Source organism: Poecile atricapillus, chromosome 2 (assembly GCF_030490865.1).
Source record: "Poecile atricapillus isolate bPoeAtr1 chromosome 2, bPoeAtr1.hap1, whole genome shotgun sequence".
NCBI classification, from domain to species: Eukaryota; Metazoa; Chordata; class Aves; order Passeriformes; family Paridae; genus Poecile; species Poecile atricapillus.
Window position 1 is genome coordinate 22,843,813 of NC_081250.1, and position 16,298 is coordinate 22,860,110.

At 37.2% G+C, this 16,298-nt stretch overlaps 1 protein-coding gene across 1 annotated transcript in view; it reads left to right on the top strand.

Moving 5' to 3' along the window:
• CDK14 (cyclin dependent kinase 14) overlaps nucleotides 1–16,298 on the top strand; it is a 316,030-nt gene that overhangs the window by 99,365 nt on the left and 200,367 nt on the right. Inside the window, exon 5 of the mRNA XM_058833227.1 lies at nucleotides 5,008–5,087. Within this exon, the coding sequence (XP_058689210.1) occupies nucleotides 5,008–5,087 (80 nt within the window). The remainder of the gene's footprint in view (nucleotides 1–5,007; nucleotides 5,088–16,298) is intronic.

Here is a 16,298-nt window from a genome sequence, read left to right on the forward strand (position 1 = left end):
TACATGGGGTAGCACCTAATTGTCCATACGGGCATGATTGGGATGGTAGGGAGAATGCTGGAGTGCTTTGCCAGCTGCCATTGTGCACCAGAGCAGGTTCCAGGTAGCTGATCAGCGCCGTCTCTCACAAGACCCCTTGTGACTGCCAATGTGCACAGTTCTAAGAGGCCACCTAACTTAAAAGGGATAGCTCTGTGTTTGTCTTCAACTTCTCCTCATATGAGCATCAGAGGGGTGTGGAGAGATGTGAGGTGTGTGGAGGAGGATGGTGCTCCTCACCCTGCTGCCCTTCCCAGGTGACTCCTTCCAGCAGGCATAGGGCAAGTACAGCCCCTGTGCTGGATGAGCTGCTGAGCAGTCTGAGCTGATGTGAGCTGCTGGTAGGGATGAGGGACCTGGAGGTAAACTCTTACCTGCTCCTGTTTAAGTGAGGGATGCCACCATGCTTGTATGAGGCTGCCTTGACTCCTGAGTTCCAGTGACAGCACTAATTAATAATTTAAATCCTTCATCTCCCATGAAACTCTTTGATCTTCTGTTTTTTCAGCCCTAATAAATGTCAGCATTATGAAATACCTTTAATCCACTGGCTCCTACCAAGACAAGGTAACTTTTGTCTAGGATGTGGTTAAAAGATGGTGGGATTCAAAAAGAGAAATTCAGGGCCTGTGTTAGTCCCCTGAGAATTTACATGATAGGGCTTTAGCAGGACTGGGAGTGACTTTTGTAAACTGGAAATGTAAGTCCTTTTTAGTAAGAAAAATATAATATAAACCATGTTTACACTGAACTGTCTTTTATGTTAATGATTAAAAGAAGTATTTCCCTGAATGTGGAATTAGTTATTTGTTGGTAGAGTAATCAGAGGTGACTATACCTACAGTGAGTGTGCCTCTGTCAGGTTTCTTCAAAGGAAATTTCTGGCAGAGCCTGGTTTCATTAGGCCCCCATGGTCTGTTTATGACATTAATATCACTACAGAGTAGATCTAACTAGATATTCTCAAGGTTTTATCATCAAACTTTGAGATTTTCCTGTAACTGAATATTTAACAATTGAAAGTTACTTTTCTTCATAAGAATTCTTGAAATTTGTATCACAAATTAGAGCATCATCCCAATACCATCTACTGATTTTTCTTTACAGAAGTGTTCCCAAGCTTAGCACTTGCTCAGATTATGAGCTCAACCCCAACTCCAGCCAGTGGTAAAACTCAGTATTAAATAAACGAATTGGAATTGGCAGATTTTATGTTAATTGACTCTTTTAAATGTGTATATTTAGAACATTTATTTCATCTAAATATATCTGAAGAACTTGAGAAAATAGTGTTATTGTACTCTTGTTCTTTATGTGGCATCATCAGCATTATGCCCAGTGAAGCCAATTAAGTCATCAGTTACTTTATATTCATCAGTGTTATATGTTCTTAATGATGCATTAAAGCATTAAATAATTTCTAGTCTTCTCTACTTTATCATAAATGGTCATTTCTTATAAATGTATTTATTTTGGTAGTGCTGATATGTACTGGTTTAGAAAATGCAGAATGACACAATATTTTAGCATTTTTTTGTAATATCTGGCTCATTTGTATTTTTTATGATATGCAGACTTTTACTTTATGCTGCATAAAGTATTTTGGACGAAATTTTCTTTTGCCTACATTGCATATATAATCAGAAATTTATTGCAAAAGATTATATAATTTTAAAGTGCTGAATTTCCATAAATTGGAAAACTGTCCGTCAGGTGCAGGTGTTTTGCCTAGAGTAAAGTTGTTTTGTGTGATGATTAAAGAGGCTTTAGGACTTCTGTACTTCCTCTGAAGGCTTTTTAATGAGAAAGAGAAAATGAATTAGTTTAGCAGGGAGGATGGCTTAAAAAATAGGAATTCTTTAGTTAATATTGTCCTTAATAGAAACTAATGAGGCAGTTGACAGGATGGGCATAAGATGATAAGTGTAACCTTTGACACCATGATGTGTATTGTTTTGAGAAGGTGTGAAACTGTTTGCTTTGGACAGTGAGTAACAGAGGTGGTTAATGAATCCTAGATGTTAAAAAAGTCAGCAGTGCTGCCGTTTCACTGTCTAAAGGCAGTCTGCTTGTCAGTTTCTTTACTTGTATTTGAAAATAATGAAAATACTGAGCATGCATTGAAAGTTGTGGAAGACAAATGTGAAGAAATATCTGGAAGGAGTTCTGCTAACCTTATCTGATCACTTCTGAAGTCTGCAATGACAGGTATTGATAGGTTGCAGAGGTAATTTTACTAAGGTTTCCTTTTTTCAGTGTTGTTTCTAAGGAAAATACCATATTATTTTGACATGGCATCACAAGTTTCAGGGCATAGCTGGCTAATCCCATGACACATTGCTTCTCAAAATGTGGACCCAGTTCTTATGTGTTTTCTAGTGGTTTTTTACCTACCTTTCTTTCTTTTCATGCCTTTATAATTTTTTTTAAAGTATGATTTAATTTTTCTTGGAAGGGCCAGTCTTCTCTTATTTAAGCTCTCTGAGCAGTCTCATTGTAAAGTCCAGCAGAAATGAGAGCAAATACAGTGTAGTGCGATGTCAGGAGTGTGTGGCAAGGATTAAGCAGGAGAAAACTATACCATGAGGCAGCCCTTAGCTCATCTCTTCAGCATCATCTCACTGCATCCTGAGATTGCATCAGTGGGAGGATAATTAAAGGACATGAATATACACCCTATCTCTTTAATTGGTCCTTCATAATTTCTCACATCTCTAGTTTTATATGCTCCTGTTTATAGAAAATTAAATGGAAAAAAAAAAGATTTTAATGGCTGGGTAGTAAATGATAATAAGGAGGCTGTTGTATTATGGAAATTATAGATTGATATATTGGAGGTAAATTATATTAAAGAGGAGAATGAAATCCCAAAGGGACACTACTTGAGACTAGTTTGATTATTTTGATAGTACTGAGAGTTACCATGATGTCTGTCAAGATAATAACACGTTCAATGACAAAGGGGCAATGATAACGAAAAAGCACAGCTCACCTACTGTGTTTAATTGTGAATTTTTTGAAATTGGTTCCACAGTATTGCTATTTGTGATTTATATTGGTCTTCCATGAACCAATGGAATATAGAACTTCAGATTAAAAAGATCATAAACTATCCAATACTGCATGTTTTTTGTCCTTCTCTAGATGCCGTATCATCTGTAGATCAAGAGATGCCATATCCCTGTTTCCTTAATACCTCTTTGTTGTGTTTTTTCACTTTATTTTGCATTGCCTTCTCTGAACACAGCATCTGTCCTGTTCTTTATCTGCAAAATGATCTTGCTTTTCTTGCTTGAATTCCTCCTGCAGTTATTTCATCTGTTGTAAAATATTAAAGTTATCCAGATATCTAAGTCATATGTATGATAGGGAGGGTGGTGGATTGACAGAGGAAGTAAAAGCTACACACGTTTATGAACAGCATGTCTGTCATCAGTCCTTCTGCTTTTAGTATGGTTCATTCTAGGGTCTGAACATGACAGATGAAGTTATTTGAGGCAAGGCTTACCTTTTCTGATGCCCTAAGTCCTGTTTCAATCCAAATAAATAAATAAATAAATAAATAAATAAATAAAAAATATGTAAGGTAATTATAAGGAGAAATCCAGGAGTTGAGCTGATAATTTCCTTTCAACAGTGACTAGTGGCTTGAGACTTGAACTAGTGCCATCCTGAATGCTATGAGCAATTGGAAGGTGATGAGTAAACCATCTTTTTATAACCAGGGTTTCTTGACTTGCTCAGAGTCATTGTGCAGTGTTCTGTATAGGGCTAATGAGTTGTTGGTAATTATAAAAGAGGAATAAGCAGAAGAAAGAAGACAGTAGTCATCCGTCACTGAACTCATATAACCACAAAAATTAAAAGCCCGAGGGAAAGGATGAATTCAGAGTTGGTGGTTGTCCATATCATCTTGCTTTGAAAATGTAATGCATCTTCTAGTGCCATCCTTCTTGTAGAACAGTAGAGAATTGCCTCCATGACTACAGGAGTGTAAAGGATCCAATGTGTCCTTGAGCTTTGTGGCTGTAAAAACTAATTTTGCTTTTACAGAAATAAATCTTAATAATAATAATAATAATAATAATAATATCTTTTTTAAACTGTCTTACGTGGTTTTGGTAGTTTATCCTCACCATTGCTTGTCACATGTGGGGAATCTGTTAAAATTTCATGGTATGAGTTTGTTCTTGAAGAGGTCAATGAATATCAGCTTTGTTTCATTTCTGTGAAATTTTATTTGGATAAACTGAACTGACTGGATTTTTTTGCAATGCCTGGAATGAAGTTCATGTGTGGTGAAAATTTGAATGCTAAAAGTGAAACAACCCAAATAGATTTTACACTAAAATGGCCTGTTAAGAACTGTTGTCTCTTGGAGCATAAAATATTTTTAAACATATAAATAGGAGTTATTATAACCTAAAAGTAGCCTGGGCCATGTAGTCAAGAAAATGCCTCAGGATCAATCCTGCCCTAGCAGGAAATGTTCAGAATGACCTAAAAAAAATTATTTGTAGCTTTTTGAAGGCTGTAATGATGTGTATCATGCAGTGGGAAGGAGGTAATCAGTGTAAATCTGGATATACTACAAGTGAAATAATGGATGAAAATCATATGCCTTTTCCATTGAAAAGTTTGATCAAATAATGAACAGATATAACGAAATTTTAAAATGTGTTACTTCTTAACAAAGCTTCAGTAACAAAGCTGTGGTAGAAAGGAAACAGACTGACTCACAGAAAACTGAGATCATTTCTTGGATTGCATCTGAGTGTGAAAATATAAAGTTGACATTATGGAAGCTATGAAGTACTTCCTACAGTGCTATAAATGAATCACTGGCATTGACAGGAAGAAATTGAATAAGTACATGATAAGAAACAAGTTCTGTTATGAGAAATACTATTTCTGCTATAATTTTGATTTTTCTAAATTTCTCCCTCCCCTCCCCTCTTTCCCTTTCAGGGTAAATGGAAAGCTGGTGGCATTGAAGGTGATTAGATTACAAGAAGAGGAAGGAACCCCATTTACTGCAATCAGGGAAGGTATGCACTCACATTTAGTGACTATATGTAGGGTTTTTTTGCAATTACATTGCGATTCTGATTTCTGTGCCATGCTATAGTGAATAGCTTGAGAATTCAAATTACATGGTTACGTTCTCTATTTTGGTGCTTCAAAAACAAAACCTCTGGTGTGGGAGTTCTTGTTAAAGAATGCAGCTCTGCTTGTGCTTTGGCTCCTGTTAGATTTACTATCCAAGCGAGTACTTAAGAGCATGTTTAGGGTGGGTGTGAGAAGTCACTCTGGAAGATGAGGGAACTGTGTAAGATGCGTTTCTTGCCCGCAGGCAGCACCTAGGATGAAGGTAGATGTGATTTTTCATATATACGCAGCATGAAGCAATGACAAGCATTTCTTGATAAAGGCAATCAAAAGATCAGGGAGCAAAACTGCAGGCGGTTTTGAAGCTGTGTGTAGTTTGCAACTAGCTTGTGTTTGTTTTTCCTTCCCCATGGACTCTAAGTTGTGTGGCCTGGGAATGATTCTTATCTGGCATGCTTGGATGCATGTTAAGCTTTCTGCTCCAGTCCTTTATCCTTCCTTGTCAGCCTCTCCTGGTCCCTAGTGAGGCTGCTTTATCTGAGTCTGTCTGTACTGAACTCCTCTGCAGAAATTGCTGGATATGCCTTCTGTGTGGGGTCCTTCTCTCTTAGAAGGCAGTAAAAGTGAGCCTTGGTAGAGATATAATAATCAATTTACCATCATGCTGCTGATTCAGACTCAGCTGAAATTGGTAATGAACTAAAGAGGTGAAACTCTTATGACTTTGAGGGCCCTTTTAAAATTGTATTATCAGCATAATTCCCAGGGTGAGATGAGCCAGGGAGGTAGTAGAACATCAGCCCTCACAGGGTCCACAGCTGGCCCTCCACATGAGATGTGAGATGTGTGAGATGTGTGCCTTCATGATGATGACAGCCCCAGACACAGCAGCTGTAGCTCCCTTGTGCCTTGCTCCTGCAGCCATCTGTCTGCTGTATGTCCGTCCCATTCTGGAGTGGGCTGGGCAAAAAACCCCATGTTTCATGTGACTGACACCCTGGAGTTAGAAGTCTCTAAACTACTGTGGATTTCCGCCCAAGATTGTGCATTTTAAAGGTGGTTCTTTCACAAAGGAGAGAAAACCGTGGGTGGCCAATTTATGAAGGAATTTCTGCAGTTCTCTGCTGCTTCATCTGAGTAACAATTATTGAATGATCTGACACATTTATTCATAACAATATCTGTTTTATCTGTGAGCTGTCTGTCCCTGCAGCTGTGCTGTGATAACGAGGTGTGCAGAGGGTTACAGGTGCAGCTTTCAATATCTGTAATATTCAGTTTCAAGATATAGCAGTCTGTGTTTCAAATATGTTTATTGTTCTTCAGGTTTATAGTTGATATGGTACTGACTTAATGAGAGAATAGTAAATATGTCTTTCTTGTGCCTTTTTAGTGACACTTAAAAGTTTTTTTAATGTGAGCTTGGTCTAGATGAATGTTTATAGTGCTATAAATGTCAAATGCAGTATAATCCATTTTCCTTCATAAATAGTGTGTTGTGTGAGCTCAGTATAAGGAAATATTTGTTAGGAGATTTTTCCCACTTGATATGTTAAAAAAATTATAAAGGCACACTTGCAGGAAAATACTTCCCACACTGTCATTGGAGAAGTTTTTTTTTCAGCTGTGACTACAATACTGTGGTTGAAGCCTGTTAAAATCCTGGTGCTTTAATATTAGTAGAACAAAGGTCTACTAATATTAAAGTCTAGAAAAGCTGTTGAAGTTAATAATTAATACTAATTCAAGTGTGTGGTGTCTCACTGATTATGATGGGACTGTGTGCATCCATTAGGTTTTTAAGTCTTCATCTAAGCTGAGACTAGATCCAAAGAATATTAAGAAAATAAAAAAGTTTTTTTTTTGACTCTTGTAGACTCTTGGTCAAGCAGGGTGAAACCTGGGTTATAGGTTGTGTATGATGGGGTTTTTTGGTAAATGAAATCTTGTCTCCTTGGTAGTGAAATTTCATTGGGGAGCTACCAGTATGAGTACAGTGTTGTATGTTTTATGTCAAGTAGATGTCACAGATACCTGATATGTAAGATAGGAAAAATCTATATTGATTTAGGCTTTGACTTTTCTGTTGTTGGTTTTGATTTTGTCAGAAACAGCTATTAGGACCAGAAAAGTAAGGAAAGCTGTATTAGGAATGCAGTTTTCAGAAGGTGAGCTCATTGATGTTGTGCCAGGCCTGTAGTATTTGACAGTAACACTACAGCCATGGGCTTCACTGGCAGGACCTTAGGAAGATGTTCCTTTCCTCTTGGCAGCATTTAATCCAACTAGGATGTGCTGGATTCTGTAATGCATCCATGGCTGCTGGCAGCTGCAAGGGTGGGGGAAAAAAAATTAAAAAAAAAAATAAAATAAATGCTTCTATGAGCTCTTGAAATTATCTGATAAGTTTGATACGGAAAAACAGTAAGAATGGGACACTGTGTTAAGCAGTTTTCTCTTGATCTTTAATGACTAACTAAGGGCTCCAGTGCTATAATTTAGGCTAGGAGAACTAGAACAAGGACAAATACCACTGAAGATGAGATCAACTTCTAATTTCAGTTATCTGAGGAATAGTGTTCCCCTAATGGAAAAATGCATATGTGGTGGTATGAGCCAGAGGTCTGTTAGAGGACATTTCTTTCCAAACTCTTTCATAATGGAGAAACCAGGCAGGTTTCATCTTGACTTATTCCTTATTTTCTAGTTTTCCACCAGTGCAAGGCAAATTCAGGTGGAAGTCTAGTTAGTTGTAAATTAAAACTACTGTTAGAAAATTGTTTAACATTTCTCATGGCTCCTTGAGTAAAGCAGTGAGAGAAAATAGCATTCCTGCTTGGTGCTCCTGAGGGAGATGCTGTGTGATGTTAATTAGGGAGAAGTTACAGGCTGAAATCCTAAGCAGTGGTCATGCTGAGGGAATGTTGTAGCTGTCTATGTACAGGGAAGCATATTGTTACTGTTGTGACAGCAGCTGAATGAAGCTCAAAGAAAAACAAAGCTACAAAGGAAAAAAACTAAGACAATTGGGAAAATGAATGGGATAAATATGGAATGTGTGTCTGTAGAGACAAGAGCTAACTTGGTTGAAACAAAAAGCGGAAGGTAAAGTGAAAAATGAACCCACCAAACAAAAAAACCCAGTAAAGTTGCATAGTTAATTTTAAGGCCTGGGTGAGGTTTAGCTGAAGCTTCAATCAAAGCTTAGAAAGTAAGCCTGCTTTTACAGCAGATATGGGTTTGTGTCTTCTGCCATCAAAATTACATAGGTTTAAATGAAAATAGGTGAACGTGACATATTTATTGGTGCTGTTCAGCTCTCTATTGAATTTTTAGAACAAAATTTAGAAGTAGCATTTGCTAAATGTTCTTTCAATTTGGCCTGAGTCAGATGTACCATCTTATTGTATGCAGTTTATAGGATGTTTCCCTCTGAATTTAATTCACTTAGTCTGAGATAATCTAATTTACTTTTGAAGAGCCCGAGGATAAAAAAAGAAAAAGGGAAAAAAAGGAGAAAAAAAGCACAATTGATTTGGTGTATATACCTGAGTGGGATAAATTTATGAAATTTTTTGATAACATATATGTGAGTGATTCAGGCCACCATATTCCTGTTGTGGGCTAAATATGCCTGCAACAGTGATAGCTGAGACACTGTGGAGTCTGAAAGTCATTTACATCCTATTTTCTCATTTAAAATAAATTAGGTAGTATACACATTATCAAATTATTTGTTTGCTGTATTGGTATTATTGTATTTGTGTTATTGTATTGGTGCAGTTGTGGTGTATTCTTTTACTGTAATGCTCATTATCAACTGTTCAGAAATGGTTCAGCATCAGAGTGGAAGTATAAACCCACGGCAGCCAGGAGAAAAGTTTCCTGACCTCAACTTTTATCTTAGATATTTCATTCACTTAATTTCCTGCAATATCATATGTACATCTAGGCTAAATACTGAACTGTATGGTAGATTCTAATTCTGGGAACAGCTTGATTTACAGTTCTGTAGTTATCTTTTTTTCATTCTGGGTAATAATACTGCTTATATCCAGCATGACAAGGATTTGGCTTTCTGGGTATGCATATAGACAGATATCCCTTGGCTTTATCAGCACCTTGCTTCTGAGGTTAACTTGCTTACTGTGTTCTTTTCTTGGGTAACAAAATTCTTTCTTCCCCATTCCAATCATGAAAACTTTTTTGCATTTGTTTTTCACTTTACACCATTGGAATTGCTGCTGTTTACTATAGGAATGAAACTCTATTCCGGTGTTTTGGTATATCTTAATGTTTCATTTCTCATAGGTCTAGATGGTGTTTCAAAGCATCATTCAGTTTTGTAGCTATTTTTGTACTTTGTCATATAAATGCCATGATTGGGCAACTTTCAGTTTGTTTTTCTTTTTATTAATTACTGTATTTACATGTTGTAATTGATATGTATTGATATGATTTGATATGAATGTACCAATTTGTGTGTCACATTTGAAAGTGCTCATGTGACGAAGAGTCTCTACATCTTTGATTTGGCAGTTTCTCAGATAATAGCTTTCCATCTATTTCACTGTCAGAAGCTGTGGTCTTAATGCTACGTATGGATAGCAGCATGCAGAAATACAACATAAGTGCTTTGGAAGCAGTCTGCTGTCTTGGATTATAAAATTACAGAGAATACAGGAATTGTTTAATGATTTTTGTTTTTTTTTTTAAATTTTTAAAGAGCAGTTTATTGTGCATACTGAATAAGTTTATTTTGTGTGTTAGGGGAGAAAACTTAGTGCATCTGAGTGCCAGTATAAAGCATGGTAGAGAGGTGCTTAACTCTTGGCCACAGAAGTTTGCAAAGTGTCAGGCCTCTTCCATCCTTATCCCATTGTGTGGTAGGAGTGAGTCAAGGGGAGACTGCCAAGATGATCAGAGAGATAGAGCACCTTCCCTATGAGGAAAAGCTGAGAGAACTGGGTTTGTTCAGTCTGGAAAAGAGAAGGCTTAGGAGTTACCTAATTGCAGCTCTCCAGTACCTGGAGCTATAGGTACTATAAGGAGCCTATAAGACAGACAGAGAGGGACTTCTAACAAGAGCATGTAGTGATAGGACACAGGGAAATGGCTTTACACTGACAGAGAGCAGATATTAAGGAGAATTTCTTTGCTGTGAGGGTTGTGAGGCACTGGAACAGGTTGCTCAGAGAAATTGTGGCTGTTCCATCCCTGGAAATGTTCAAGGCCAGCTTGAAGAGGCTCTGAGCGACCTGGTCTAGTGAAAGGTGTCACAGCCTATGGTGAGGGGTTGGAACTTGATGATCTTTAAGGTCTCTTCCAACCCAGGCCATTCTATGATTATAAGAGAACAAAAAATGAAAACCTGAAATAGTCTCTAAGAAAGAAATGAGAGCTCACATTTATTCCCCAGGATTTATATTATATATATGATACAGATTATATAAATTATATTTTATATATTATAATATATAATATATAGTTCTTCAAGACACATATTTATACCAGAGAGCCTCTTTGAGGGTGGGAGGTTTTCTATAGCCTACCTTTCTGAAATTGTCAGCACAGAGGGAATAGATCTTCACAAAACTTTTATCTTTGGAAAATCAAAGTGTAATAACTGCCAAGAAAAGAATACAGGGAAGATCAGGAGTTTGCCAAGAGAAAGCTCTTACCTGAGTGGATGTGTAATTTATTGCCTCATGTTCCTAACCGGTGCACAGTGGAAAACACTGATTTGTGTTAACAATGCTGCAAGTGATGTAAAGCAGCTGAGCTTTTGTATTATCCTGGAGAAACAGCAGATTCTGAACCTGTACCTGACTACACTACAACACATACCATCTAAGGAAGAGCTCCAGAAAATTGTATTTTGACTCAGTAAGTGTAATTCTTGTGACCTCTTCCTGAATTATGACCTGAGTTATTGCTGACACTTCCCAGCTCAGTGATGTGTAGCCTAATGGTCTTTACAACACTGAAGTCAACAAATGACCTCATGGCACTGGTTGGATGACTCATGGTGATAAAACTCCTATTTGCTGTATTAGAGTAGGTCTGGAAGGTTGGATGCCATAGGTCAAGGGCACAGTGAAACAATATCTGCCCATATTTTTTTAAGAGTCATTGGCTGATCTACTGGTAGAAGGTAAACATGAAAATTGCAATGAAAATCCTGGTTTTGTCTTCCAGTAAATAATTTTTTTTTTAAACTGGACAGTAAATCATCCACTTACCTAAGGTAAACATATTCATTTTATTCAGGGTTGGTTTGGGTGGTGTTTTTGTTTTTTTTTTTAAGGAAGCTTAAGAACTGCTTTCTTTTTAGTGATAGGAGTTTGAAAGATTTTCAGATGTCCTTCACAAAGTCCAGTCATGAAATTTAAATGTCCATAATTGAAATGCCTAAAAGCTTCACATCTATCTGGCTCAACAAGCCTTAGGGAAATTCAAGAGATTATGTTTAAGATCATGGAGATGTAGCTATTCTGAGTGTGCACGTCACAAGAGTTACTACAGGGGGTTTGTGTCTATGTTTTAGGGTCTGAGGATAAGCTCACTCTCCCCAAAAGCCACATTGCTTTGGAGAATTTAAGTAAAAAAAAAAGAAAAGGACAGTAGCTTGGCTGTAGCTTGGGGAACCTTTTCATTGCCTACAGAGTTGGCAGAGCTGGTGCCTACTGCAGGCTAAATAGCTACAGCTCAATTAACTGCAAAGTCCCTGCAAAGCCAGTTGAGCTTGGAGTCATAACAACTTTGTTTCTCAGTGCTGTTAAAAATAAAATATGCGAGCCAAGAACCTCTGGAACACTATGTTGTTGGATATTTAAGGTCAAGAATATTCAAAAGTAAAGAAACTCCAGCAATTTTTATTTCTCTGTCTGGTCTCTTTCTCTTAACCCTGCAGCCTTATGCAAACTGTGGGTTTCCTTGAAGTAAAAGAGTTCCCAAATTAAGATAGGCTGGGCTTCAAAAACTACACTACATTTTGAAAAGGATGTTCCTGGGACCTTTTTTCATGAAATGAACTTAACTTTTAAAATTTCCAAGACTTTTGGAAGTTGAATATTAAATACTCTTTCATGTTGCAGGGAAGTGTATGCTATTTCTTCTTGAAATAATAAAAAATATTCTTCTTGAATAATAGAAAAATTGCTTTTAATTTCTTGAGGTTTTTTCTGATTTTTTTTTTGATAGCTCAGGTTTTCAGCTATGTTTCATTTGTGCTTTCTCCTCATGTGCAGTTGTATATGTCTAAGAGAAGCATGTTAGATCTTTGGCAATGTGATACGGAGCTTGGAAGCAGCAGGAGCTTTCATCTTTTCTCTGCTTTCTCTCCTGCTGTTCTCTCCAACCCTGATTGGCTGCAAATTTTTTTTACTGACAGTACCCATTTGCTTTTCCCTGAAAGCAGTTGGACTGGCTGGCTGAAGCAGGTGAACTGAATTCCTTGTCATCTAAGATGAACGTGGAAGAGCTGATAGTTTTCTAGTCTCATATACAACACAAATTATGATGTTATTTTATATTGCTTTATAGTGTGTCCAAATTGCACTGTGCTACTTCTATTTGGTGGGTCAAATGAAAGCTTCTGTCCACATAGGGTGGTCAGAAATGCTAGAGATTGAAAAATCCATCCTGTTTGTTTCTTTGTATTTGGTTATTCACAGACTGAACATAGTCTTTCCTTTTTTTTTTCCCTTCTGTTTCTTTTTTTTTTTTTTTAACCATCCAACAAATCAGCAGTTTTCTCAATTAGAAAACCTTCTGGAGAGCTGGGATTATATAAATACGGCATAAATTATGGTGTTTCCCTTAGAGAATCATGTTATAAATTTTAAAATCTATAATGAGCTTCCGTCGTCTAGGAAAAGTGTTGTGCAGTACAAAAGTACAAATGGAAATTCCAATTTATCCAGTTTCATAGAACTAGATTTGTTCCACAGAATATTCTGTCTCCTCTGTCCTCCCCCCATTCCCCCTCCAACATTTTATCTGTGGCCTGCTGAGATGGGACACGACTGTACCAATTGAATCTTTATTCAGTACTTTTGATGTTCAAACTGTGACCTTCTTCTGGCTTTTGTTCTTGAGCACAGTTCAAGCAAGAAAAGAATGGGGTGACACTTTAAAGATTTTTTTTTTAGTATGATCATTTTGCCGTCAAGAATTCTTTCCTCATCCTTGTTATGTTAGCTTAATGGCAGACCTTTCAGGCTCTGCCCTACTTCCTCTGAAGAAGTTGTCCATGCATCCTCATTTCTCACATGGAAAGTATTGGATAAGGGATCTTGTGCTAGTTCCAGCACTGGAAGGTTGCAAATCCATTAGTTCACAAGTGCTATTGAACCCTCCTCAGTATTGTTTTTTCCTTACAGTTTCCTCTGACCTGAGTTACAGGGCTCTCTGACTTGGCTTTTTGCCCCTGGGGCTTTCTGCTTAGAGAGATTTCTTCTGCTCAAAAACTGTTTCTTCTCTTTCCTATTTAATGCAGAAGTTGGAACTGTTGCCTTATAGACTGGTCTGCTGCTCTTGTTGTCCCTGGTAGTATGACAAGAAAGGTAGAAAACACATGACAAACACAGAATTTGGAGGATACAAGAAGGCTGGCAATCCTTTCTTCATATATAATGATAATATGCATCTGTAAGTGATACAGAACCCTTATGCAGCCCTCATGGCTTTCTTTTTTGAGTGGAACTTGTTGAGAGTCTGTCTTTCTATGCTGTATGCAAATTTAATGTCATCATACAGCACATTCTGCCACCATAAAAAGTAGAGCTAAGTTAATCCTTCTCCAAGTAGCATTAGTTTTTACCTTGTGACCATATCCCAGCTGGAGCAGACTGAATTGATAGTAGAGAAACCAACTTCTTAATTTGAGTGGAGATGCTAGCATGTGATGGCATGTCTCAGCCAGAACTGCTTGGAGACCCTCAGGCACCCATCCAAGTGCCAGTATATTCCATGGCCACCTGGTGAAATAAAAATTAGATATCTCTGATGTTAAGGCAATGTCTCCTGAACCTAGCTAGTTCTTCTAATTTTTTCTAGTTTTTTCTTTGTTATATCTCCCTTTTGCAAAAGGGATAACCTAGACAACTGTATCATTTAGCCTTATGAAGAAAGTGGTGACTTCAAATCTTTGTCAAGATCTCTGTGGTCTTTTTCCACTGCTGTGTCCTGCATTTTGTAAATACCATATCAGGGTAGCAACTCAGTGTTTGAACCAGTTCAGTCAGCTTCAGTTTTATCCATGTTATTTTTAAAATGTGAAATTGTATCTCAGCAGAATGGGTTTTGTACAAAATAAGGACTTTAGAAGTTTGTCTGGTTTCCTTGTGTAACAGCTTTTCCCCTTGGAGGAGATACACCACTACATATATGGAAAGAAATGTATGGGTGCATTGTACATTCATGTGTCTCCTGTACATTTTTAAGCCTTAGAAAAACAATTAACCCTGTCCCCCAAAGAAGAAAATCCTTTGTGAAGGGTGACATTCTGTCTTTGATCAACCCAGAGAATGTCTAATGTGAGTTGGACATGTAACCAACTCTAGATAAAGTAAAAATGCTTCCTGTGAAAGTTGTCCATCTTCATCAGAAGTCACGTCTGAGACATGTCACCATCTCTTTGCTACTGAATTCAGTCATCATTCATAAACATCATCAGAACAGCTTTGTGTGTTTCTAACACAGGAAGTTCATGAATGAATTATCCTAATTCTCCTGTTGTGTATAAATAATTTAAAAATTGTCTTGGTTCTTCAGACATGAATGTAACGATGAAGATGTGCATGTGCTTCTGCTGGATCCACAACAATACCTTTGTTTTCAATGCTTTTGTCCAGAGCACAATAAGTACTTTTTCTTCCTCTGAGAAAAATGCACTAGTTCATTTCAAATTTGTAACTTATAAAATTAAGCACCTTTAGTCTCTTTACAGATACAAGACACTATTCTATTTTAGTATCTAACAAATCACTCCTATATCAAAGGGAAAATGACACTTATTTCCAAATGATGGGGCCATGACATATGTAGAGACTTGCTAGTTGAGAAGACAGGCAGCCTGAGAGGATGAGAATATTGCAGTATTTAGTTTTGCTGCTTTTTATTCCCATCTTTTGTGGTAATTATTCAATTCTTTCTTAAATATGTCATGTATACAGGGAAGTAAAAAAATCCCAGTATGGTAAAATGTATAATTCACAGTAATTTGCTGAAAATTTTAAGCATTAATTATTTTAAAACTTTGAAATAGGTGAGAACTATTTGCAGTGGCCTACATCTTTATACTGGTGTGAAATATGGCAGTAGCCACTGTAGCGATTAAGTACTAATACCTTTCTCATAGGAAGGAAAAAGTCAGTTATAATCAAAACAGTGAAAAAAGTGGTAGCAAATACATCTTATTTTAAAGTTATATATGTGAGAAAAAATATATTCCTTTTTTCCTGTTTCTTCACAAGCTCCTTTTTTCCTTTGGTCTACCTGCTGTCAGATGCTGTAGGCACAGTTGTCTGGGTGAGACCATTCCTTCGGGAGACAGCACTGCTCTTTTTTCTCTTTTGTATTTTTCCATAGCCTGAAGATTGCGTTGCAAACATTTCAGTTCAATTCTTCAGTTTTTGCTGGGAGAGGTGGGAGATTATCTCTCAGGAATTGTACAGAACTGGAATACAGGCTTCATAATGGGGTCTCTTCTTCCAGCATGGGTGGAGTTACTGCTTTCAGGCTTTATAATCAATATGAAGAGAGTAGCATTTCAATATTAGAACTTGACCTTTACTGTCTTCTTCAAAGCAATGAAAATGAATATCCACATTATTTTACTTCAGAATGTTCCCCCCGAGTAAGCAATATTAAAAAAGAAGCTGATAATGTGTCGCATTTTTCTGCTGAGATGAAGGGGAACTGGATGGTTCAGAGACTGGTAATAGGATATGTGACCTCCCACCTCTGACCCATTTACTAAAATATAAGCCATGACAGTGGAGTCTAAAAGCCATTACTATGGGATATTCAGCTGTAGAATCTGAAACTGTGTATTTGTGATTTTTTGAGGTTTGAGCCACTTGTCACAAGCTTCCACAGCTTCTCAGCTGGCAGCAGATTTAGCTGGAACCAATTGAAAAGTGAAT